The sequence below is a fragment of the Gigantopelta aegis genome, chromosome 4, assembly GCF_016097555.1.
Source record: "Gigantopelta aegis isolate Gae_Host chromosome 4, Gae_host_genome, whole genome shotgun sequence".
NCBI classification, from domain to species: Eukaryota; Metazoa; Mollusca; class Gastropoda; order Neomphalida; family Peltospiridae; genus Gigantopelta; species Gigantopelta aegis.
The window spans coordinates 57,065,236-57,092,609 of NC_054702.1; the positions used below are offsets into that span (position 1 = coordinate 57,065,236).

General features: G+C 35.9%; 1 protein-coding gene across 1 annotated transcript in view; it reads left to right on the forward strand.

Moving 5' to 3' along the window:
* The window catches only part of LOC121370804 (tyrosine-protein phosphatase 10D-like), a 60,665-nt gene that overhangs the window by 26,532 nt on the left and 6,759 nt on the right, over positions 1-27,374 (forward strand). Inside the window, exons 18-29 of the mRNA XM_041496279.1 lie at positions 581-703; positions 2,266-2,371; positions 3,979-4,049; positions 6,516-6,612; positions 18,891-18,968; positions 19,416-19,497; positions 21,251-21,341; positions 23,062-23,138; positions 23,530-23,664; positions 24,136-24,267; positions 25,186-25,340; positions 26,564-26,708. Of these exons, the coding sequence (XP_041352213.1) occupies positions 581-703; positions 2,266-2,371; positions 3,979-4,049; positions 6,516-6,612; positions 18,891-18,968; positions 19,416-19,497; positions 21,251-21,341; positions 23,062-23,138; positions 23,530-23,664; positions 24,136-24,267; positions 25,186-25,340; positions 26,564-26,708 (1,292 nt within the window). The remainder of the gene's footprint in view (positions 1-580; positions 704-2,265; positions 2,372-3,978; positions 4,050-6,515; positions 6,613-18,890; positions 18,969-19,415; positions 19,498-21,250; positions 21,342-23,061; positions 23,139-23,529; positions 23,665-24,135; positions 24,268-25,185; positions 25,341-26,563; positions 26,709-27,374) is intronic.

The window sequence follows — 27,374 nt, forward strand, 5'->3', positions numbered from 1 at the left end:
TCTTTTCATTTCAGTTCAACTTATTTTTCATCCTTATATCCAATTAAGGTTCAAGCATGCTGTCCTGGGTACATACACCTCAACTATCTGGGCTGTCTGTCCAGGACAGTGGGTTAGTTGTTAGTTGTTAGTGAGAGAAAAAGAGGGTGTAGTGGTCTTGCTCCTACCCATTGAGTCATTAAAACTCGCTCTGGGTGGGAGCTGATACCATATGGGCTATCTGTCCAGGACAGTGGGTTAGTTGTTAGTTGTTAGTGAGAGAAAAAGAGGGTGTGGTGGTCTTGCTCCTACCCACTGAGTCGTTAAAACTCGCTCTGGGTGGGAGCTGATACCGAGAGGCGAACCCAATACCTACCAGCCTTATGTCCGATGGCTTAACCACACCACCACAGAGACCTTCTAAGATGGATGTTACTTAGTGTAAAACAATTAATTGCTTTATTTTCAGACATACGTCTTACATAATACATCATCCAAATAAGGAGAATCCATTGACAATGGATTACAGATTTGCAAAAAAAATTTGCATTATTGTGAATGTTTATATATTTATTTGTATAATTTTATATTCTTGTCACAGCTTCGTTGCAGCACTTTAACTTCAGTGGAAGTTCACTTGACACCCGTACATGGCAAGATGCACAGAAATACATAAGCGAAGGTCTCCCATATTTTTACCAAGTTGTCTTCAGTGAGCTCAAAGGTATTTCTATTTTCACAAGAGTATCCTGGTAAAAAAGAATAGATCCTGTTATCATGTAGGGTTACAAATAACTTGACCCGTTAGCTGTGTTTGCATTGAGACAAAAAGAGTATACAACACCATAGTAGATGGACTTTTTAAAAAAGGGCAAGACGTAGCCCATTGGTAAAACATTAGGCTAATGCACAATCAGTTTAGGGTCGATTCCCATCGGTGGGCCCAATGGGCTATGTTTTTTATTCTAGCCAGTGCACCATGACTGTCTGTGGGATAGTGCATATTAAAGATTCCTTGCTACTAATGGAAAAATGTAGCATGTTTCCTCTCTAAGACTGTATGTCAGAATTACCAAATGTTTGCCTATGATTAATAAATCAGTGTGCACTTGTAGTGTCGTTCAACAAAACAAACTTTAACTTTAAATGTAAAATAATAATTACAACTGACAAAATGCCTAACAACCCTCGTCAAATCCAAAACCTTTGTGCTACTCACTTTACTACTACACACTCAGCCCTAGGGTCTCCTTGAGTCCAAAATATTGGACTCGAGTACTCGAGGGTCAAACTCAGCCTGGACCCGAGTACCCGACACTTACACTAGATGATAATGACACTATATACACTAAGACTAATGAATAAAGTAAACTACATGTAGCATTAAGCATGTTAATTCCAGCACTGAAAATGGATGTGAAATCTTGCTATTGTATTGCATTCCACACATTCAGGGGTGAGACTTAGCCCAGTGGTAAAGCATTTGCTTGATGTGTGGTCAGTTTGGGATCGATCCCCGTCAGTGGGCCCATTTTGCTATTTCTCACTCCAGTCAGTGCACCACGACTGGTACATCAAAGGCTGTGGTATGTGCTATTCTGTCTATGGGATGGTGCATATAAAAGATCCCTTGCTGCTAATTGAAAAGAGTAGCCCATGAAGTGGCGACAGTGGGTTTTCTCTCTCAATATCTGTGTGGTCCTTAACCATATGTTCGACGCCATATAACCGTAAATAAAATGTGTTCTGTGCGTCGTTCAATAAAACATTTCCTTCCTCCTTCCTTCCTTCCTTCCTTCCTTCCTTCCTTCCTTCCTTCCTTCCACACATTCAACTTTTGTTTTCCCCTGCATGTCCCTACAACCCTATACTGTAACCGGAGGCAAGCATATGGCAAAATTACGTTATTTGTTTTAATAATTAAATGAGAGTGCTCTTCCTTGCTCGGATACTTTGAGTCCAGTGAACGGACTCGAGTCATGCTAGACTTGGCCTGTGCCCAAGTAGTTGAATACTTGGAGAGATCCTACTCACCCCCACAGAAAATCTTTCATGTGTGCCTGATTCAGTTTCATAAAAAACAAAAACTATTGATGGTAACTGTTACATCAACAATCATTTAATTTTACACATGTACATAAAGAATAGCAAAACATAGTTATCATGTATGCTAGACACAAAATGTATGTGACTATAATTGCATGAGAAGTTTGATTTCTATTATTCCTAAATGTAAATTGTATATTAAATATGCTTTGCTATTTATATATTTGAAATATTTTGCAGCTCAGCAAAGCGGTAAACTGCAGATTCAGATTGGTCATGATGTTGATTGTACTGTTAAATCTAGCGTGTATTGTAATGGAAAACTCCAGGAAGAGACAGTTTACTTGTGAGTATGTCGGTGTTAGAGTGTATATGTTAAAGGCATGACACATGACACAAAGTTCCACGTACAAGTCTGGGGTTGAAACTGGCGGAAATTCCTGCCAAACATTCAGGACCAAACATGGTCATAAAGTATAAATGCAAAATAATTACTGCTGGTCGAACACGATGGCAGGCAAAAATATCTCCTGACCCATGGTGATGTTGACCAACAAAATCATGTCGGGATGGCAATATCTCGACCCCTGCAAGTATAGCCAATTACATTGTAAACAAGGAAGTAATAATGCCATTCGAGTATCATTTACGAGATAGTTGTATGATATCAAATTTAGAATGTGTCCTAAATTAGTTTTGATACTGTCGGACAAACTAAGATTTTGACAAGGAAAAGTGAATGGCCTAGACCTCTTGAGTGAAAATGGGGGGAAAATTCTACTGCTACCTAAGTCAAACTGCTCATTGACTTCTAGCAAGGGCCCGATTGCCTATGGATTGTGACTAACCAACATAATAAAAAAAAAAAAAAATTGTCCAATAAAGTGCTTTCGTTTTGATACATTTAGTGTTTCATAAAGCAACCAATATCATATCAAGTTAGTTAACTGTTTACGGTAGAAATTACCACAAGTGGATCAAGTGATGAAATGGCTAGGGAGGAAGACGGTGGATATCACAAGGTTTAACATACATGTAGCAGCTGTTAAACACTATTATAATAAAATATGAAAACAGATTGTCCAATAAAGAAAGGCATGCACGTTTACTACTGACTCATTAGTTTTTGTAATGTCTGTTGTGCAATGCAATTAATCCAATCAACAATTAATTGTGTTTACTCATCGTAAGTTCCAACCCCAAATTTTGTCATGTTGACTGGATGATTACATCATATCATGTAGCCTCACCTTACCCACAGTTATTAGGTAGTATGAAATTGTTTTGGTTATTACAGCCTATATAGCATTAAATTATACATATCTTACAAATTCCGTCTTAAATCATCAATTTTGGATAATCTAATGTGATTTTTAGGTAGTTCTGATGGCCCAAAATACTTTCTTTTGGAAGTCAAAAAAGGTTATGTAGTTTTACAGTTTCTCTTGTGATTTGACAACTAAGTGACATCAGTGTTTGTAGATGTGATTTTTGGTAAATGATTCCAATTAGGAGATAACCATATGGAGTTTTTAGATTTGCGGGTGTTATTGTCTATTTGGTCCCGCAAATATCATTTTTTATCGAAGGCATTAGCCTGAGGTAAAAATTAAACATTTGTGGGCATCAAATAGACAATAACACCCGCAAATCTAAAAACTCCATATGGTTATGTCCATTGTAAACTGAATTGTATTTCTACAGAACTAACTATATATTTGGTATTTCTTGAAAAAAATGCCTGGCTACAATCTAACTGTAGACCCATAAATCGTCAACTTCGCCTGTTCCAATTGCTAATGACGTCACTTTCTAATGACATCATTAGCTTTCCGGGTGTTATTTTCATTTGATCCCAGAAAAAGAAAGTAATTAACCAATCACAATAAAGAACACACTCGCAGACAGTTTACAATGTCTTATTATTATGTTTGTTGTTTCCACTGTTTTCAGTGTTAGAGGTTTCGCCTGTACAGTGGCTGGATGCACGCTATCCCCTTCAGCTGGACCTTATGAGACTGCAGGTTTGTCTTTTATCTTCAGTTCAGGGGATGGTGCTGGATTCTTTAGAGCCCTTGACAAAAGAGTCATTGGAAACCTTGGGCAAGTAAGTGATTGGATACTTTTGGCAAGAAAGCCATGCAGAATTTTGACATGAAAACCATTGAAGACTTCTTGGCAATAGATCCATTGGAGAATTTTGGAAAGAGAGCTATTGAAGACCTTTTGGCAAGATAGCCATTGGAGACCTTTAGGCAAGAGAGCCACTGGTGACCTTTTAGAAAGAGAGACACTGGTGACCTTTTGGCAGGAGAGTCATTGGTGACCTTTTGGGAGGAGAGTCATTGGTGACCTTTTTGGTAAGAGAGCCATTGGTGACCGTTTGGCAGGAGAGCCATTGGTGACCTTTTTAGCAGGAGAACCACTGGTGACCTTTTTGGCAGGAGAGCCATTGGTGACCTTTTGGCAAGGGCATCACTGGATCCTTTCAAGTTTTGTTTCTCATATGGATTTGCCAGATGAACCACTCATCCTGGTATTTGGTTGTTGTGATCCCTTTTATCCCTACAAGGATTTTTTTATGTTGAACAAAAATAATAACAAAATACAGCAATTATTGAAGTGAGTGTCTTTTATGCATGTTTGTTAATGGTTAGAAATGGCTAACTGAGTATGTAGTGGCCCATACACCTCAACACTTGAGTTATACACTTTATCTTGGATGAAAGAAAGAAAGAAATGTTTTATTTAAAGACGCACTCAACACATTTTATTTACGGTTATACGGCATCAGACATATGGTTAAGGACCACACAGATTTTGAGAGGAAACCCGCTGTTGCCACTACGTGGGCTACTTTTTCCGATTAGCAGCAAGGGATCTTTTATTTGCACCTCCCACAGGCAGGATAGCACAAACCATGGCCTTTGTTGAACCAGTTATGGATCACTGGTCGGTGCAAGTGGTTTACACCTACCCATTGAGCCTTTGCGGAGCACTCACTCAGGGTTTGGAGTCAGTATCTGGATATAAAATCCCATGCCTCGACTGGAATCCGAACCCAGTACCTACCAGCCTGTAGACCGATGAAGTCGGTATTCATAAAACATACTATCTGATGTCTTAACCACAATGCCACTGATGCACTATGTTAACACTCTTTATTGATACAAGTGTTGAGACTAACTGGTGGTAGGAAGGAAATGTTTTTCTTAATGATGCACTCAACACATTTTATTTACGGTTATATGGCATCGGACATATGGTTAAGAACTACGCAGATATTGAGAGAGAAAATCTGCTGTCATCACTTCATGGGCTACTCTTTTCAATTAGCAGCAAGAGATCTTTTATATGCACCATCCCACAGACAGGATAACACATACCACAGCCTTTGATATACCAGTCATGGAGCGAGAAATAGCCCAATGGGCCCACCGACGGGGATCAATCCCAGACCGGCTGCGCATCAAGCAAATATTTATCATGTTAAACCTGTGTATTTTGATACAGGTGATGAGAGTAGCTTTACTGGTGTGTATACTATGTTAACACTATGTATTTTGATACAGGTGATGAGAGTAGCTCTGGTGGAGTGTATGCTATGTTAACACTATGTATTATATGCAGGTGATGAGAATGTATGCTATGTTAACACTGTATTTTATACAAGTGTTGAGAGCATATGCCACGTTAACACTATGTATATCGATACAGGTGATGAGAGTAGCTCTGGTGGAGTGTATGCTACGTTAACACTATGTATATCGATACAGGTGATGAGAGTAGCTCTGGTGGTGTGTATACTATGTTAACACTATGTATATCGATACAGGTGATGAGAGTAGCTCTAGTGGAGTGTATGCTTTGTTAACACTATGTATTTTGATACAGGTGATGAGAGTAGCTCTGGTGGAGTGTATGCTATGCTAACACTATGTATATCGATACAGGTGATGAGAATAGCTCTGGTGGAGTATATGCTATGCTAACACTATGTATATCGATACAGGTGATGAGAGTAGCTCTGGAGGAGTATATGCTATGCTAACACTATGTATATCGATACAGGTGATGAGAGTAGCTCTGGTGGAGTGTATGCTATGCTAACACTATGTATATCGATACAGGTTATGAGAGTAGCTCTGGTGGAGTGTATGCTATGCTAACACTGTGTATATCGATACAGGTGATGAAAGTAGCTCTGGAGGAGTGTATGCTATGCTAACACTGTGTATATCGATACAGGTGATGAAAGTAGCTCTGGTGGAGTGTATGCTATGCTAACACTGTGTATTTTGATACAGGTGATGATGAGAGTAGCTCTGCTGGAGTGTATGCTATGCTAACACTGTGTATATCGATACAGGTGATGAAAGTAGCTCTGGTGGAGTGTATGCTATGCTAACACTGTGTATTTTGATACAGGTGATGATGAGAGTAGCTCTGCTGGAGTGTATGCTATGCTAACACTGTGTATTTTGATACAGGTGATGATGAGAGTAGCTCTGCTGGAATGTATGCAGGAATCTTTGTCCCACTTATCCTCATCCTGTTCCTTGCTCCACTTCTAATCTGGCTTAAAAGGTAAGAATTTGTCTTCTTGAGTCCATGTATTCATACACCCTAGATCATGAAGTTAACATGTCCCTAAATTAATATGAGTGATGACAGTAAAACTAATGCCTACTGCACATGAGAGCTATCAGCTGAGCAAAATGTTAACCCTTATAAGGCTGCATTGTTTTTAGACATACCGGCCTCGGTGGCGTCGTGGTAGGCCATCGGTCTACAGGCTGGTAGGTACTGGGTTCGGATCCCAGTCGAGGCATGGGATTTTTAATCCAGATACCGACTCCAAACCCTGAGTGAGTGCTCCGCAAGGCTCAATGGGTAGGTGTAAACCACTTGCACGATCCCTTGCTGCCTGTCGTAAAAGAGTAGCCTATGTGGCGACAGCGGGTTTCCTCTCAAAATCTGTGTGGTCCTTAACCATATGTCTGATGCCATATAACCGTAAATAAAATGTGTTGAGTGCGTCGTTAAATAAAACATTTCTTTCATTTCTTTCTTTGTTTTTAGACATCTTCAAGAATGTGACCTGTCATATATTTTTGATGATATCTCTCTTAATTGTTGGTATACTGAAATGAAATTATACACACACATTGTGTGATGGACTGGCTACTTTATTACCATATTTTAAAATAAAATATGTTATTTATGTTACCATGGCAACAGGTACAAAGTTCAAAAGATTTGTTCTCCGATAATACTTAATAAAAAAAATTATTTTTTAAATTAACTAAATTCTTGTAATAAAAGAATATATCTTGATTTATTAACTATAATTTTGATTTGAATTGATAAAAAAATGGCGTGAAATGATCAGTACCATCAGATTTGTTTCATCATAATGTTCGGCATTAACTAGTTTTAAAGTGTTACTTTATATATTGCTACATTTTTTGTTAATTATTCTTCAAATTACATATAATTTTTATAAATTTAAAAATATGTTACCATGGTAACCACTGCAAATTAGGTAAGTGCCAAAAAACGTGATATTAAACCAGGTTTACTTTTACCAAAATCATTAAATAGTGTTATTATAATCCTATGTCTGTTAAACAGACCTTTATATACAACAAGAATGCATCTGATTAATATTAAGGTCATGAGGTCAAAGGTCATGTACATAGTTAATAATAAAAACAGTATTTTTCCATGGCTTACATACCAAATCATTTAAGAAATTTACTTCAAACATCTACCTTATGAACTTTAAACTAGGAAACTAACTACTACATAAGAGAGTTAAACAGTATCAAGAGTAATACAGTTCACTTTTATTAGAAGCACCAAATTTAAAATAAAACAAAATTAGGCAATTCATCACTGAATAATATTATAGGCTTACACTGCTTTGCCGTACCACAGGTTTTGTGAATTTATTTATGAAGTAGTCCTACAAATTTACAACTTTTGGCAATGGTTGTCAACTTGCTGGATGACTGATTCAGTAAGTATATACTTTATCCTATAACTTACCAATGATATCCATGTCATAAACCCACATGATAATTTAGTATATTGACCCGGTTAATAATGGTATGCAAATTTGAAGGTATATGGAAATAAAGGTTATAACGTTTTGCTGTGAATGGGTCATTTGTTTACAAGATAACAAAACCTGTATATTGGAGCATAACGTTTTCATAAGATTAGTTAAAACTACATTCCCTGGAATATTTTTATTATTTAAGCACATAGAACAGAAAATCCAATTACGTTTGGTGCATATTGACGCCGCACTCCGCATTGGTTTCACTACGCTGGCTTATCCAGGTCAAAAACAAAGCCAGCATTTTAAAAGTGGGACACTTTTGACGGGCTCTTACTGATCTCGGTTTTCATTGGCTTATCACAAGTATAGAATTCTCCAACAAGAGATCACATGAGATTTTGCAATTTTTGAACAAATTTAACTGTCTTGATTGAGGGGTCGTCTCATATCTCCAAAACATATTTATATCCATAGAGGTATGGTACAAGGCCTTACCAGGGGTCGGTGAGTGGGGGATTTGCCTTGAAATTTTGACAGTGGCTAGCCATACGCATTACATGTAAGGGGGTGTTACTAATTACGTAACGCTCTAGGGGTAGAGAAAGAGGGTACTGTGTTCGATTTACGTAACATTTTTCAAGACTATATGTTATTTTTATTCATTACTTAGACCTAAAAAGGTGTTTTTTGGAAATGCGTGGTCAGTCTAGGGTCGATCCCCATCGGCGGGTATACAAAAAGACCATGGTATGTGATATCCTGTCTGTGGGATGGTACATATAAACGATCCCTTGCTAAAAACAAAATGTAGTGGGTTTCCAAGGCGCGTGTGCAGGGAGTTCAGCTGGGTTGGGGTTATAGACTGTGTTGAGCGAAGTTTATATGGGGCCATGCTCCCCCAAAAAATACATTTCAATTTTTTTTAAGCTTGAGCAAGTAAGGGTTTCGACCTCCAATACCCTCCCCCTGCACATGCACCCGATTCCTTTCTAAGATTATATGTCAAAATTACCAAATGTTAGACATCCAACAGCAGATGGAAGGAAGGATAGGATATGTTTTATTTAACGACGCACTCAAAACATTTTATTTACGGTTGTATGGGGTCGGTTGATTATTAAATCAATATGCTTTATCTTTGAGGTCGTTAAACACACATACACACACCCAACTTTACTCTTTCCAAATGAAATAATATTTATTTGAATTTGTCGATTTTAACACGTAAAATTAAGAAGTGAAAACGTTCATTGTCTACTTTAGTTAGAGCTGGATGGTATACCGTATATACCGTTCGGTATCGGTATTATGTCAATACCGATTTACCGTACCGAACAAATTTCAAAATACCGAAATTTCGGTATTGAAAAATATTTCTCGGAAAGTACTAATAATATATCTGACGAATGAAAACTGGGTTGGCATAAATCAGACGAGAGCCTTGTGTATGGAGTTTAATTGTATTTAGATGAAATTTGCGGGTGAGCCATAACACAGGCATGCATTTAAAGCCGAGTATACCGAAAATAGCGCTGGATATCGGTATCGTGTCAATACCGAATACCGTACCGATACCGAAGTAAATCAACCCAAAATTACCGATATCGATACCGAACCTCAAATTTCAATACCGCCCAGCTCTAACTTTAGTATATTTTATTTTAAAAATATATACATGATTAATGTGTTACTAGTATACAAACTAAACTTTGAGTTCTACTAACACTTTATAAAATAGCAATTCTGAAATAGGAAGGTACGACTGTCGATAATACGTTGTCAAGGTCAAACCGGTTTTAGCTAAAGTCTCTAGTACCGTATTCTCAACCGAACGTTCTTCGTACAGCACAAGATTTCTCTTTTAATTTTTTGAGACGAACCCTACAATTTGAAATCGGCAAATGCACGTGTTAACTAAAACTGACAACAGGCTGTCGTTTGTGCTTTGCCGAGCTATGGCGGCACAGGCGACAAATCAAGTGTATACGTTTGATGATATCCGTTCATAGCGAACACTCACGACTTTTTTAAAAGTGCATTTGAGCTTGTATTTCACATTTGTACATGATGTTATAATATAGTAACCAGAGAATGTAACTTTAAAATGTGTGAGCTAATCGTTATGACATCATTTTACTGAGAGTCGACTTTAGTACTAAAAATCGAATTAAAATGTTATTTTAGAAGTGTTATAAGATAAATAGAATTTGCTACTTGTGTTTTTGAATGTGTAAAATATCAACTTTGTCTAGTTAATATGGTATTCCTCTCGGCAGAGCCTCAACAAATACTGATTAACATAGACTTGGTTGATATTTTCATTATTAAAAAACACTTGTGACAAATCCTCTTTTTATTACATACCAAGACGTTTTTAAAACAAAATACACAAGTATTTGAAAAATCTGTAATACAGAGAAAAGTATAAGAAATAAATGTGTCAGTTTATTAATGCTAGTAAAATAAGCTTGCATCACATCAATTTCAACATCCACAGTAACGGCTCTGCTTTTCTAATAAAGGGAGAGCATTCATCATGCCTTATCAGCATCTGTTAATTTACAGCTATGGACTCACTAAACAGTTCATTTCCAGGTATGAGTTTGTTCATCACAGACAGTCATAGTTTCTCATTGTACAAGAGGTCTGCTGTCTATATCCACTCTAATAATTGCAGAAGATTTCAAAATATCCAGATGTATTACTAATAGCTGTGCTCTCTGACTGAAATATACTCGTGATATTTTGTCCTACACATATACTAGAACCTGGCAAAACTGGATCTCCTTGAGACCATAATATTTATCTGGTTTAGACAGGATTCAGTATTTAGAATGTGACCGCATGGTATCATTTTATACCATAAAATATATTTAAGTTGTTAACAGATCAACTTGGATTGTGTTAATATATACATATATTTTTGTATTTAATTGTTGTTGAAATAAACAAATTTTATGCAATGTATACTAAGATACTACATACTATATCATAGTTTTCTTGGCTTCAAGGCATTTATCTGTCAGTCAGTTAAAAGTTTGTTTTATTTATTGACACCACTAGAGCACATTTATTGATTAATCATCGGCGGTTTGATGTCAACCATTTGGTAATTCCGGTAGGGGACATGTATTAACAGTACTCTCAGAATGCTTGTTGATTATCCTGTCACCTTTACAGACATGCTGGATTACAGTAATAATCATACATTTGTATGTAATCAAGTACAATCAAATTTGCTATGCTCACCTTGAAGGTGAATCTCATTAATAAATACTAGTGTCTAACTGCATACATGTAAATGGCAAAATTCTGTAGCATAGCCCTGTAATTAATTGAATGGCCTAACCCCCATTCCCTTCCCACCCATAGATATCATCCAGTCCTCCCTTCCCACCCATAGATATCATCCAGTCCTCCCTTCCCACCTATATATATCATCCAGTCCTTCCTCCCCACCTATAGATATCATCCAGTCCTCCCTCCCCACCTATAGATATAATCCAGTCCTCCTTCCCCACCCATAGATATCATCCAGTTGTCCCTCCCCACCCATATATTTATATCATCCAGTCCTACCTTCCTACGCATATATACTATCCAGTTCTCCCTTCCCAACTAGCTATAATCCAGTCCACTCACCATCCTTAGGTATCATCCAGTCCTCCCTCCCCACCTATAGATATAATCCAGTCCTCCTTCCCCACCCATAGATATCATCCAGTCCTCCCCCTCACAAACTAACAATTTTGTCAATTGATATTAAAGCTAGCAGCTACCAGTCCTCATCCACTATACCTATAACAGAAACCTCTATATGCCACCCTTCTTAAAGTTTAAATCTAATACATGCTTTTTTCTCTCATAAACAGGTGGCAAATAATATATGTCATTTTGGTTACGTTTGTTCTTAAAATAGCTCATCCTGTGTAGAGTGCTGTGCCAGATATCTTGGCAAGTGCCTCTGGTCTATTTTTAGCATCTTGTGGAGCTAATGTTTCAATGTTTGCACATATACACACATTGCAGAATGTGTGGGTGTATAACCTGGTTTCAGGTGTAGTTCTATTTCAGCCATAAATCAGCTGTTTGGAAAAGAGATGTTCTCAGATGGTGGTGGCAAGTCAAGATGTGGATATCATTGTGTTGATTAGGATTATTATTACGTGGATCAAAGTGTTAATGTTGGATGGTTATGATTAAAGTGTAAAGTTGGATTATTATGATGGATAAAGTGTTAAAGTTGGTTGTTATTACCGGTATAGATCAAAGCTAAGATTACTTTAACTCTTATGCAGTACCGGCAGTACATATGTTACATATCCTTGGAAATCAGTAATTCAGTTTGATTAGTTCTGACTTACTTCAACTGATAGGTGGATTTAAGAAAACAAAGCACTATATTTTTGTTTGAACTGAAGTACTAGTACATGTGAATTATTTGTGACTGACTTTGGAAATCGTGTTTTATAAATAATAATCACCATTAATTAGTTAAGGATGAATTAATATAAGAATTGGAAAATAAATTATTTTTAGAATGTTGGAATGTAACAAGGCTGTTACTTACAAGTACTTTCTTTAAGGAAATAAGTAACATACACGTAGACATGAATTCTATTTGGAATTTTGACCATACAAACATGTAATGCAGCATTGATGTGAATAAAAACTAGCTGTTATTTCAGCATCGTAATGTAGATACATTTCATGGAACAAAACATCTAAAACTTTTAATTAGATTTCTTTCAAAACATTATATTTAATATTAAAACCACTTTCTCAAACAGGTACATTTTTATAGTACCTTTGAGTGGTATTATAGACAGGCTTCACAGAACAATATATGAGCTATATTATCAGTATTCATATCTAGAGACTTGTGTTGGCAATTTATACCAGGACTTTAGTTCAGAAAAGTGTTTGTGTGTTTATACAAGTATGTGGCACCCATCTTAAACTGTGACTATTCATGCACGGACTACAACAGCAGTATGTTGTGGTTGTGGAGGTGTAGACGTAGCTGCCACGTCGTTGATGTGGCATGCAGACGTCTGGGAGGTTGTGGATGTACGGGCAAGCTGAGGTTACCCAGTCTATGAAGAGGTTGTCATAATCCACTGTTCTCACATGGTGGACCGAGTCATTCAGTCAAGAATCCTCAATCTTTATGGAAGGAGCTGGGTTTAGATTAATCAATCTCTATGGAAGGAGGTGGGTTTAGATTTATCAATCCTCAATCTCTATGGAAGGAGGTGGGTTTAGATTAATCAATCTCTATGGAAGGAGGTGGGTTTAGATTTATCAATCCTCAATGTCTATGGAAGGAGGTGGGTTTAGATTAATCAGTTATCAATCTATGGAAGGAGGTGGGTTTAGATTAATCAATCTCTATGGAAGGAGGTGGATTTAGATTAATCAATCCTCAATCTCTATGGAAGGAGGTGGGTTTAGATTTATCAACCCTCAGTCTCTATGGAAGGAGGTGGGTTTAGATTTATCAATTCTCAATCTCTATGGAAGGAGGTGGGTTTAGATTTATCAGTCCTGAATCTCTATGGAAGGAGGTGGGTTTAGATTTATCAGTCCTCAATCTCTGTGGAAGGAGGTGGGTTTAGATTTATCAATCCTCAATCTCTATGGAAGGAGGTGTGTTTAGATTAATCAGTCGTCAATCTCTGTGGAAGGAGGTGGGTTTAGATTTATCAATCCTCAATCTCTATGGAAGGAGGTGTGTTTAGATTAATCAGTCGTCAATCTCTATGGAAGGGGGTGGCTTTAGATTTATCAGTCCTCAATCTCTATGGAAGAAGATGGCTTTAGATTTATCAATCCTCAGTCTCTATGGAAGGAGGTGGGTTTAGATTTATCAGTCAATCTCTATGGAAGGAGGTGGATTTAGATTAATCAATCGTCAATCTCTATGGAAGGAGGTGGGTTTAGATTAATCACTCATCAATTTCTATGAAAGGAGGTGGGTTTAGATTAATCACTCATCAATCTCTATGGAAGGAGGTGGGTTTAGATTAATCAATCTACAATCTCTATGAAAGGAGGTGGCTTTAGATTAATCAGCAATAATAAATTCTGTCACAGTTGTGAAGTACATAAAGAATACTGCATGAGTGGCCATTGGGTACTATTTATGAGTTGTTTGAAAAATATATCTAATGAGCAAAAATGAGTTGGATACATTTGTAAACAATATGTTGTAAAATAAATTTATCTAACAAGACAAGAATGTAGTACCGGTATTATATTTCTTACATATCCTCAAAAAGTTTAAAATACATTTAATCTTCTTTTTTTTTCAATTAAAACTTATTTACAGCATTCTCAAAGTAGTCAACTTATGCATCACTGGGCAATCAAAACAAAAAGAAGTTTGTTTGAGATATGTGGTACTTTTTTATGGCAGTTACTAAGTTTAGCTTTGTTTCTCACAGAGTTTAAGTTTGGACAGAGTCCACTGTATATTTTATTAATTTTATGTTTAAGGTGGGGGTTGGGGGCAGGGGGGGGGGGGGGGGGTAAATTTAATTTAATTTTTTTGTTTAATTATTTTTTTTGTTTTTTTAGATGAACTAGATTAATAATTTATTTACATTACAAATATTGTATAAGATTAATTAAAAGTGTTAGTTAATTAATTTTCTTAACATACATTGAGAGAACATTGGTGTACAGGTGACACCAAATTAATTTATGGTATGTGAGATATTTTATTCTATGTAATTCTTATTGTTGTAGTATACATGTACATTGTAGTTTTACAACAATGTGTACATTTTTTTTTAGATGTTATTATTTTTATTTATTTTTGGTCTTTTTGTTGTTTGTTTTGTTCTGTGGTGTGTGTGTGTGTGTGTGTGTGTGCAGATGTGTGTGTGTGCAGGTGTGTGTATGTATGCAGGTGTGTGTGTGTGTGTGTGTGTGCGTGCGTGCAGAGACAGTTTATCCTAGTAGCACATATAGCATGTGCTACAGGCCCTGCCCTTCAGGGGGCCCCACAGTAATGTGTACATTTATTTTCCCCACTCTCTGAGGGGGAGGCCATCGGTCTACAGGCTGGTAGGTACTGGGTTCGGATCCCAGTCGAGGCATGGGATTTTTAATCGAGATACCGACTCCAAACCTGAGTGAGTGCTCCGCAAGGCTCAATGGGTAGGTGTAAACCACTTACACCGACCAGTGATCCATAACTGGTTCAACAAAGGCCATGGTTTGTGCTATCCTGCCTGTGGGAGGTGCAAATAAAAGATCCCTTGCTGCTAATCGGAAAAAGTAGCCCACGTAGTGGCAACAGCGGGTTTCCTCTAAAAACAGTGTCAGAATGACCATATGTTTGACGTCCAATAGCCGATGATAAGATAAAAAATCAATGTGCTCTAGCAGCGTCGTTAAATAAAACAAACTTTACTTTTACTGTGAGGGGGTTGCAAAATATATATCCTGGGAAGGGTCCCCCACTGTTATTTGTGCTACAGGCCCCTCGGATCCTTAAATCGGCTCTGTGTATGTTTATTTATTATTACCATTATTATCATCATCTTTATTTTTATTTTGGCAGTTTGCCAGCAATATGTTATTTTTATAGTGTAGTCACTAATTTCATAACAAAGTGTAATTTTCAGTTGTGTTATTTCACAATAATGTTTTTATTTTCATAATATAGTCCAACAGCAATGTTAATTTAGTGTATATTATAGTTCTACAGTAGCTGTTGTGTCAGTGATGTGCATGTACTTCTGTACAGCAATGTTAATTACAATCACATCTTGTATTGATCATATAACACTGGAACAATGTGGTTAGTTATTCAGCTAGTCTCAATAGTCTGTTAGATATCAGATCTATCATTACTGTTGTTTTCAGATAATGTTATGATGATGTTATAGAAACCTATCATGAGTCAGCTGTCATTGTAAGATGTTTGTGATTAATAAAATATTCATGTTCGTAGCAACGATATCTGGAATGGTGGACACAACCTCTAGTGGGGGGTTACAGCTTCTATAGTGGGAGGCACAAGTCATACATGTATTTTACCTTTATTTATATATAGATAGACACATTTTGTTTATATTTTACTTACAACTTACAAGAAAAAACCCCAAGGTCACCTTGGTTCCTACGGGCTTGATATTTTAACGCCTAAAATTGCATACTGATAGAGTTTCTTATTTTCTTATTTAGAATGTCTGCATGTTAAATATGTTTTTGGTCATCCTAATGTTTTTAAATAGCCCAAACTGGATTTGGTTTCCCAATAATTTTGTATGTACCAAAAAACCCATATATTTGGGAACAAAATGAAGTTTAATCTAATACAAACAATAGGATGATCAAAACCACATTTAATATACATCTACTGATATTTTATGCACATTTGTTTTAATTTAATATGCAATTTTAGTCATTAAAATGGCTCTGTTACATGTAGGCCTGCAACATGTAGCTATGATAACAAACTGAGAACTGTCGTTTTAACATGGTACTCTACAAATGTGTACTAAATTATATAGAGATTATTATACAAGCTTGTGTGTCATATAGTGATTTTATGAAATGAGTGACATGAGTTTTGTATTGCCCGAGCGAGACTGACATGAGTTTCATAAAATCACTACAACACATAAGCGAGTAATAATTTCTTTATTATCGATGGTATTATTGTAAAAAATGTTATAAATAACAAGGACCGTCTCAAAATATTTCAATCACTACTAGAAGGATATGACAAAATGATGTCATAATTCACATTTACAGTCGGAACTAGGATTGAGGAAACAACGTCATTTTATGCCTTCACATTCCACAATTATGTCATTACACATGTGTGTTTCATATGATTATGTTGAACCATATGGATAATAAATTGCAATATACCCACAAAGTAAATGTATGCCATTCACATGATAGCCTATAAATGGCATTAATGGTATTGTTTCAAAACAGTACATTAATGTTGTCTTCCTAGAAAATAATTGTCTCCCAATATAATACTGAATCTTTTTTCATTATTTTTTATTTTTTTATTATTATTATTTTTTTTTTTATCCCACTGCCCCCTTTCCTTTCTCTCCTTTGAATTCCATCTCATTTCTTCCAGATGAGGCAACTCCTCCTATCTTTCAACTTCTTTCGCTGTCCACCTCCACATCCCAGTCCTTGTCTCTCCAACTGTGACAGGTGCTTGTCTCTTGTGGCTATATGTGCCACACACCTGCCATTCCCCATCAGCTTTTAGCTGTGAATCTTTTAATAGTACAGTGAAACCCCTCTAAACCAGACACCCACAGGACCAAGTAAAAGGTTTGGTATTAAGGGGGTCTGGTTTAGAGAGGTTGTGTTTTGTACTAATATTTAAAAAGGGACAATGAACAACATCTTGTTTTGAGAGAAGTCTGGTTTACAGAGGGTCAGGTTTTGAGAGGTTTCACTATATCTCAGGGGGGCTATACCTAGTCGAAATAATGGACCCCCCCCCCCCCCAAATAAATATTAAAACATATCCTTTTGTCTAGACCCTGTAGTATTGACAGTATGCTAGCAGTGCATAATCATTTTTTGTGTTCTCTCATATAACTTAAGTAGTGTATTCAAATGACAATTTCAATAATTGTGTCACAATATTATATAGAACACATACATGCAATTAAACCATAGAATTAATTTATTAATATTAATAATCAGACAACAATGTTAATAGTTTGTCTTACAATATATTAATGCATTCATTTTTATTTTCTAAAATTAAATACAAACACTGTGTTATTGTAATCATTTGGTTCGTAGCAATATGTTAATAATTTTGTCTCACAATATACAAGTATATGATATCACTTTATCACTGCAATGTTAGTAGTTTGCCCTACAACAACAACAATACAATCATATTATTAGAAATACTTACATCTCAACTATAATATTTTACTATTTGGTGGTCAGTAATTAACAACCTAGGAAAATATAGATATTTTTTTAATCAGTTAAGGACTTTATTGTAAGTGACCGGCCTCTGTGGCATTGTGGTTAGGCCATCGGTCTACAGGCTGGTAGGTACTGGGTTCGGATCCCAGTCGAGGCATGGCATTTTTAATCCAGATACCGACTCCAAACCCTGAGTGAGTGCTCCGCAAGGCTCAATGGGTAGGTGTAAACCACTTGCACCGACCAGTGATCCATAACTGGTTCAAAAAAGGCCATGGTTTGTGCTATCCTGCCTGTGGGAAGCGCAAATAAAAGATCCTTTGCTGCTAATCGGAAGAGTAGCCCATGTAGTGGCGACAGCGGGTCCTTAACCATATGTCTGACGCCATATAACCGTAAATAAAATGTGTTGAGTGCATCGTTAAATAAAACATTTCTTTTTTATTGTAAGTGGTAAATGTTTTGTAACCCTTTGTACATCTGGTTTCTTTCTCCTTTTTCATGGCTCTCCCTCTTTTTTATTTCTTTGTTTTGTTTGTCTTTAATCTGCAGTCAGTTTTGTATCATAACTGATTACTATAATATGTATACGTGTATGTTGTTGTTACTACTTCTATCAGTTATGTATATGCTGCTACTGCCTGTCATCTTGTTTACAAGAATGAATCTGTTCTAAATTTGTGAGGAAAGATCCTTATATAGGACCAATGCCTACTGCCATGAAAAAGACACAATAAATATTATTTAAAACAAACATATTATCTGAAAATATTGTTAGTACTGAAATCTCACTCATTGTGTTAGTACTTCCGTCTTGAAAATGTATTTACTAAGTGCTAATTCATGTTTTACTTTTATGTTGTAGGCATAGACGTGTTGTCAGCAAGCGGTCATCTAGTCTGTCGCTGGTTCATATCAACATGCCCTGTGCCTCACGTACCAGGTACATTTGTCAAAGCATGGCTATAATTATTATAATCACACATAAGTGTAAATTGTACAGATATATATATTTTTAAAGGTATTTGACATATTTTTTACTTTTAATATTATTTATTATTTTTTTATTTTAATTGCAGCCTTAAATCCATGTACGTGTATTTGTCCACTGATAACTTATTTATCAACTTATTTTTAAAATAGGATAATTGTAATTAAACTGTTGTGGGGATGCAATTTCCATGATTTCATTTTGGCCTTTTTCAAATAAAAGTGTATGTTCAATGAGTTGAGAGATAAAATCTTACTTACTTTATAGTAAATATGTGTATCAATATTTATTTTTTGTTTGATTATAAATTATTGTATGCACTGATAACAATTATCAGCATCAAATTCATTTTGTCACTTTTTTATTTATTCATCTTTTATCTATTCATTCACATTTCAGACCTGTAAAGTTATCAGAATTGAAGGCAAAGGTGGCAGACATGCACAAAAATTCTAATCTTCATTTTGCATCAGAATATTGTGTAAGTATAATACATTGTGTGAAAAACTAATACTGGTAATAATAAAGTATTCCTTCAGTTAATTAATATTGAATTTTTAACAATGCAGGTCATGTTAACTTTTATTTCTTGTAAGCAAGACTTTGTCATGATTATATTTAGGTATTTGATTACTTGAAAAGGGAAAAGGGCTTTGGGTAGGTATTCCATCTTTTTTTTTTTTTTTTTTTTTTTTTTTTGTCTCTTTTTTAAAAACTAATTTGGTATTAATAAAAGTACATAACTCTGGGCTTCACATAATGAAAATTTTAACTATAATTTATTGTCAAAACTTTATAATATTGTAAATGATGTACTGTCAGTTTCCTAAACATTTTTACTGCAATCCTCTGGTCAGTTTTGTTTGTGAAGCATAATTATGTGACTTGACCAGTAACTAGTGTCCAATATAAGCCTCCAGCAGATAGTTAGCTTGACCGGCCTCAGTGATGTATTGGTTAATCTATCAGACATAAGGCTGGTAGGTACTGGGTTTGGTGGTGTATTGGTTAATCTATCAGACATACGGCTGGTAGGTACTGGGTTCGGTGGTGTATTGGTTAATCTGTCAGACATACGGCTGGTAGGTACTGGGTTCGGTGGTGTATTGGTTAATCTGTCAGACATACGGCTGGTAGGTACTGGGTTCGGTGGTGTATTGGTTAATCTATCAGACATACGGCTGGTAGGTACTGGGTTCGGTGGTGTATTGGTTAATCTATCAGACATAAGGCTGGTAGGTACTGGGTTCGGTGGTGTATTGGTTAATCTATCAGACATAAGGCTACTGGGTTTGGTGGTGTATTGGTTAATCTATCAGACATAAGGCTGGTAGGTACTGGGTTTGGTGGTGTATTGGTTAATCTATCAGACATAAGGCTGGTAGGTACTGGGTTCGGTGGTGTATTGGTTAATCTATCAGACATAAGGCTACTGGGTTTGGTGGTGTATTGGTTAATCTATCAGACATAAGGCTACTGGGTTTGGTGGTGTATTGGTTAATCTATCAGACATAAGGCTGGTAGGTACTGGGTTTGGTGGTATATTGGTTAATCTATCAGACAAGGCTGGTAGGTACTGGGTTCGGTGGTGTATTGGTTAATCTATCAGACATAAGGCTACTGGGTTTGGTGGTGTATTGGTTAATCTATCAGACATAAGGCTGGTAGGTACTGGGTTTGGTGGTGTATTGGTTAATCTATCAGACACAAGGCTGGTAGGTACTGGGTTTGGTGGTGTATGGTTAATATATCAGACACAAGGCTACTGGGTTTGGTGGTGTATTGGTTAATCTATCGGACACAAGGCTGGTAGGTACTGGGTTCGGTGGTGTATTGGTTAATCTATCGGACATAAGGCTACTGGGTTTGGTGGTGTATTGGTTAATCTATCGGACATAAGGCTGGTAGGTACTGGGTCCACAGGCTCCTACCGAGAGTGAGTTTAATGACTCGGTGAGTAGGTATAAGGCTACTACACCAACTTCTCTCTCATTAACAACTATATGTAACAACTAACCACTAACCCACTGTCCTGGACAAACCATCCAGATAGCAGAGAATTGCCCAGGACAGCATGCTTGAACGTAATTGGATATATGTCTGAAATAAGAAAAAAGATAAAGAAAGTTAGCTTGGTCAAACCTCAGAAACATAAAACAATGGTAAAAAATGCACTAATTGAAATACACATGTAGTTGGAACATTGATTTTTTTTTTTTTTTTTTTGTATTCAGGATATTAACAGTCTGAGTCCATTCCATCCAACAAATGTATCACAGCTGGATGAAAATAAACAGAAAAACAGATTTACAAATGTTATTCCTTGTAAGTACCAGTATCAGCAGTTGTTCACAGTATCTAGATTTCCACCATTATCATTATACTTTTTACAGATTAGTTTTGTTTATTTTACATAATTATATTATTGAAATCAGTAATGCAGTGATCTCAACATTTGTATGACATTGTAAACTGATGGCGAGTGTGTTCTGTATTGTGATTGGTTAATTACATTCTTTTTCGGGGATCAAATGAAAATAACACCCGGAAAGCTAATGATGTCATTAGAAAGTGACGTCATTAGCAATTTGAACTGACCAAGTTGATGGTTCAAGGGTCTACAGTTAGATTGTAGCCAGGTATTTTTTTCAAGAAATAGCAAATATACAGTTAGTTCTGTGGAAAAATTATTCCATTTTCAATGGACATAACCATATGGAGTTTTTAAATTTGCGGGTGTTATTGTCTATTTGATGCCTGCAAATGTTTAATTTTTAACCTCAGGCTAACACCTTCGGTCAAAAATGACATTTGCGGGATCAAACAGCCAATAACACCCGCAAATCTAAAACCTCCATATGGTTATCTCCTAATTAACTTCCTGTTGTATCTAATCTTACTTGAAATGCCTACCTGGCCTCAGAGGGGTCAAAATATATTTTTCTGAAATTTGTTTCCATATAATAAATTATAATGTAAATTGCTTGAGTTACAAAGGCAATGCACACATTACGTCCATTTTATTTGGTCCATCATTATAATTCCTGTTGAAACTAAAAAGCTGAGAACTAATTCTCTTAAGCTTTCTTTCACATCTTCTCTGCAAGTATGCTTGCATTGTACTGCGTGATCGCAAAGTTGTGAGACTTTAGTGAATTAGGCCCGTGGGCCCTGTTCCACGAAATAATCATAGCTAAGGTTAATTGTAGTGACTTACGGTGAGTTTTACGACTGGCACACGTAAACTTACAGCCATTCCACGAAATAATCATAGCTAAGGTTAACTGTAGTGACTTACGGTGAGTTTTACGACTGGCACACATAAACTTACAGCCATTCCACAAAGCAACCTTATGGTAGTCGTAAGTGCCCCTTTACTGATTAAGATCTTCTTTGTGAAGAAGTGCGTATTAGTTAAATAATATATTGGTTTCTGACTGTTTGGAAAAAATTTGATGTATTCAGTGGTATCGGACATCCATAAAGTAACTTTGTCAGTGTATTTTCTAGGCAGTAATTGTCAAATGTTTAAGACATGGGAGTTATATCCCAGATTTTCATTTGAAGGTCGTATGGCCTAAAATGTTTTTCATTGAACACGGAGTTTCATAAAAGGTATTATGTGTGTATTAGATCTATTATTACACAAATAGTTTGTATTCTTCTTAGAAAATCACCAAATCATCATCTAACTCATTTGATATAAACATTAATGGCTTACAACTGCCTTGTACCAATTGTAAATTTTCACCGTAATTTATGACAACAGTAAGGTAAGCTGCGTTATGGAACATGTTGGCAATCAAAGAAAAAAGTTATGGTCATGATGGTAGGTATTTACAACGATAGTAGTGCTAACTTTGCTTAGTGGAACGAGGCCCTGGTAAGTAAAAATACAATGCAGATGGCTCTTACTCAAATATTCGTAAACAATTTTTTAATTGTTTAATTTTGACATTTGATATTGCACATCATTAAATATAACACACATGTACCGGTAATTATTGATGTATAACTTGTTTTGATATTCAATTTATTGTTGCAGATGATCATAGTCGAGTGTGTCTGAAACAAATTGACGATGATGAAACTTCTGATTACATCAATGCTAGTTATATTGATGTAAGTTGAATCTTATATTGGAAAGTTTCTACACAACATTAGTCTTACATATAATGTCACTATTAATCTTCCACCTTATAGTGTAACAATAATATAATCCTGCTGGAAAAAGAAAGAGTCCCATTCTTTGACTGATATGAAGAGAATGCTTATCTAGTTCTGTTATTGTTTTATTTTGTTAATATTTTGGCTGATGACATTAAAACTGACATAGTAAATACTTTAGACATATTTTTCAACAAACATTTCTTTAGTGTTTATTTTTTTGATTGCCACTGCACTATTTTGTTGTTTGAATATTATGCCATAATGTTTTTTTCCCCAGGTTTTTTTTTCATTGCTAAAACTTAGTTTATGTTAGATTTTTATAGTTCTCGACTGATGTTTTTAGGGTTACAACAAAGAAAATGAATACATTGCCGCCCAGGGCCCTCTGCCTTCAACTGTTGATGACTTCTGGAGAATGATCTGGGAACAGGATGTTGCTATTATTGTCATGGTTACACCTCTCAAGGAAGGTGGAAAAGTAATGTAACATAATTATATAATCTACTGTACAACAAATCTTGTATATCACCTCCTTCCTGTAAAGGAAATTAACTTGCCCATCCTCATGAATGTCAAATAGTTTAACTCAAATATATAACATACAACCTGCATATGGTGGCCATAGTTGTTATAATTTCTAATTGTTAATGTGATTTTTGTAGACAGCTTTTACTATAATATTGTTTTCTTCAAGTCAGTATAAAATATATCGAACAGTCATGATGTTCATGATTTCTCTTTAAATAAAAACTGTCAACGTTAAACAAGGTCAATCTTAAACCAATGCCCAATTTTATTTATTCACATTTTTCAGATTTTATTGTATTAAAAAAATAATTTAAAAAAGAAGAAAAGTTATACATCCTCTGACATGTAGTTTATATTTTGACAGTATGTGTATAAAATTAAAAAGATGTTTTTTTTGTTTTTTTTGTTTTTTTTTCTTCAGATAAAATGTGAACAGTATTGGCCTGAAGATGTTTTTGATCCCCGGCAGTACGGTGAAGTGATTGTGGAGAACACGTCTTCTTCAACAGTGAACATATACAACCTGTCCGTCTTTAGAATAAAGCACACACAGGTATAGTCACTGTGTGTTCTCTGGTAAACAATATACTGGCACATCAGTTGCATAGCATGTGTTGCTAGTACTGGTTATATTCCAGAATGAGATGTTATGATTCAGGGATGTGATTTCTCAGCTTTTTGTTTGATTGAAGTATTTTTGTTTAAAATGATTTTCACATATTAGATTGATCTGAAATGTTAAAAAATTACCTTTTAATAATTAAGAATGGTATATATATATACATATATATATACATACATATATATATATATATATATATATATATATATATATATATATATATATATATATATATATATATATATATATATATATATATATATATATACATACATACATACATAGTTATATATGTGTATATGTTCAGAATAGCATGCTTGGACCGTAACTGGCTACAGCATGAAAATACACTGTAATGAATTAATGGACACTGAAAGTAATACATCACTCACATTAAAACAGTAATGTACAGTCATTTCTTTTGATTTTCCTCTATACGTGAAGTACATGTAGGATTTTACTTCAGTGATTGGTGGGGAATCATCTGCATAAGACATTACAAACCCTATTGAGGTTTTCCAATTGCAGTCAATATGCTCCATAACTGGATATATGTCCCGGGACAGACCCCTGGCTATCCAGAGATCGGCCCCAGGACAGACATGTTCGAAACCTTAGTGGTATATGAGCATGTTTAAAAATTACCTGACCTGACCATAACTGGTATTGGCTGTTTTGTTTGTGATAAAAAACATACAAAATATCTGTTACCATTAAAAATATATATCTCCGACATCATTTCGATAATGCTATGCTAAACCAATGCCAATTACTTTAAAATTTAAAGTATTTTTTACTTAGATTTGAAATTTTTACTTTTTGACATATTGAAGTTATTTGTATTTGTAGAATGCTGATGAAGTTCATACAGTCTACCATTTCCACTTTCTCAACTGGCGTGACATGACTGCTGACCTTGAAGCTCACAATCTGCTGAAGTTCGTCAAGACAGTCCGGTCGTATGTCCGCGGGGACATGAAGGGACCCATTTTGGTGCACTGCAGGTTTGGCATACACTTTCCACTCTGTGCATGTTTGTATGAGATTTAAAGTAGCTCTGTACCAAGTAGCATATCACCTGGTCAAACTTTGAAGCATCATCAAATATAAATAGAACACTGAATACTGCCACACCTGCCATTGTTGTGGTGGTTGACAGTGACAGACCTTATTGCCATAAAGTGTTGTAAATTCCTCTAATTTAATTTGAATTAGTGTCAGTATTATTGTAAACAACTACCATTGTTATTTTAATTGTACAATTTCCTTAAGCAAATATTGAGATAAGAGAGAGAGGGGAGTGGTTTTCATATTTTTGCTTTCCTACAGTGAAAAATATGCATTCCATTTTTTGCTTTCAGTCTCACTTCTCTCTGTCCTTTGAATTCCATTTCATTTTGGGTGGGATTTATCTCGGTCAGTAGATTGCATGCCTGATGTGTGATGAGTTGAAAAATCAATCACTTTCTTTGGATTCCGATTTTCCCCCCATCTCAGTGCCCAATGACTGGTATATCAGAGACCATGGGATGTACTGTACTCTCTGTGGGAAAGGGGTGGGATGTAGCTTAGTGGTACAGCAATCGCCTGATGTGCTATCGAGCTAAGATCGATTCCCATCGGTGGGCTCATTGGGCTATTTGTTGTTCCAGCCAGTGCTCCACAACTGGTGTAACAAAAGCTGTGGTATGTACTATTCTGTCCGTGGAATAGTGCATATAAAAGATCCCTTGCTGCTAATTGAAAAAGAGTAGCCCATGAAGTGGCAACAGCGGGTTTCCTCTTACAATATCTGTGTGGTCCTTAACCATATGTCTGACACCATATAACCATAAATAAAATGTGTTGAGTGCATTGTTAAATAAAACATTTCCTTCCTTTCTCTATGGGAAAGTGCATATAAAAGATTCCTTGCTGCTTTTTCAGTAGGATTAGCATTTTAGAAACAGTGGGTTTCTTCTCTCTCTTTTGACAAAGTATAAAAATAACGATATGTTAGACACCAAATAACCTTAATTTAAAATGTGCTGAGGTGTCATTAAACAAACATTCCCTTCCTTTTCCATTTCATTTCTTGCTCTGGCTATTCCTGTCTTTCAACCTCTATCTTCCAGTTCTCATCTTTCTAACCATGACATTTGCTTGTCTCTTGTGTCCATCTGTGCCACAAATCTGGTATTTCCCCATGAGCTTTATAACTGCCAGCTTCTCATTTGTTTTCCCTCAGTGCTGGTGTTGGCAGAACTGGGACGTTCATCACCATTGACTACTTGTGTCAGTTCATCAAAGAACATGAACTCGAAGATGAAGTGGACATCTTTGGCTTTGTTTTAAAGATGAGAGATCGAAGAGTCATCATGGTTCAAGCTGAGGCAAGTTTTTCTTTCCTAACAGTAATGATGAACATAAAGTAAACTCAAAGATAAAAATCCTACCAATTATGAGGGAATTCCAGACATTAGTCCTACTTCAATACTGTTCCAGTTCTTGCAAAGTTTTCCAGAGCTTTTGTCAAATTAAATGCCCTTTCCATCTCTATGTATCAGGGGTGGGAATTGGTGAACTATAACAAAGAGGAAATCTAGAGAGGTCTGGGGTGGTGAACTGTAAAAAAGAGGAAATCTAGAGGGGTCCGGGGGCAATGATGATTAAAATGCAAGAAAACGCAATGTTCCATGAGAGGAAAATGCAGATCCGAGGAGAATTCCCACCCCTGATGTATAAATGGGGTTTTTTGTGGATTTTTTTTTTTTTTCACTATATGAGATTCAATACATATTTATCCATACTGATATGCAATATCATTTGTCTCTGTCTATGGATATTTTGGGGGTGGGGTGGGGGTTACCATTTCAGTTACAATTCATATAAATGTATTTATGGATAATGTTGCAGTGCCATTTTAATTTCTGTGTATTGATTGTTTGAGTATTTTCTTTTTCAATCACACTATATTTTTATCCACGGTGCTGCAATGTCATTTTCATGTCTGTTTTTAGATGTGGTTTTAAAAAACGTTTTAGACACAGTATAATTTT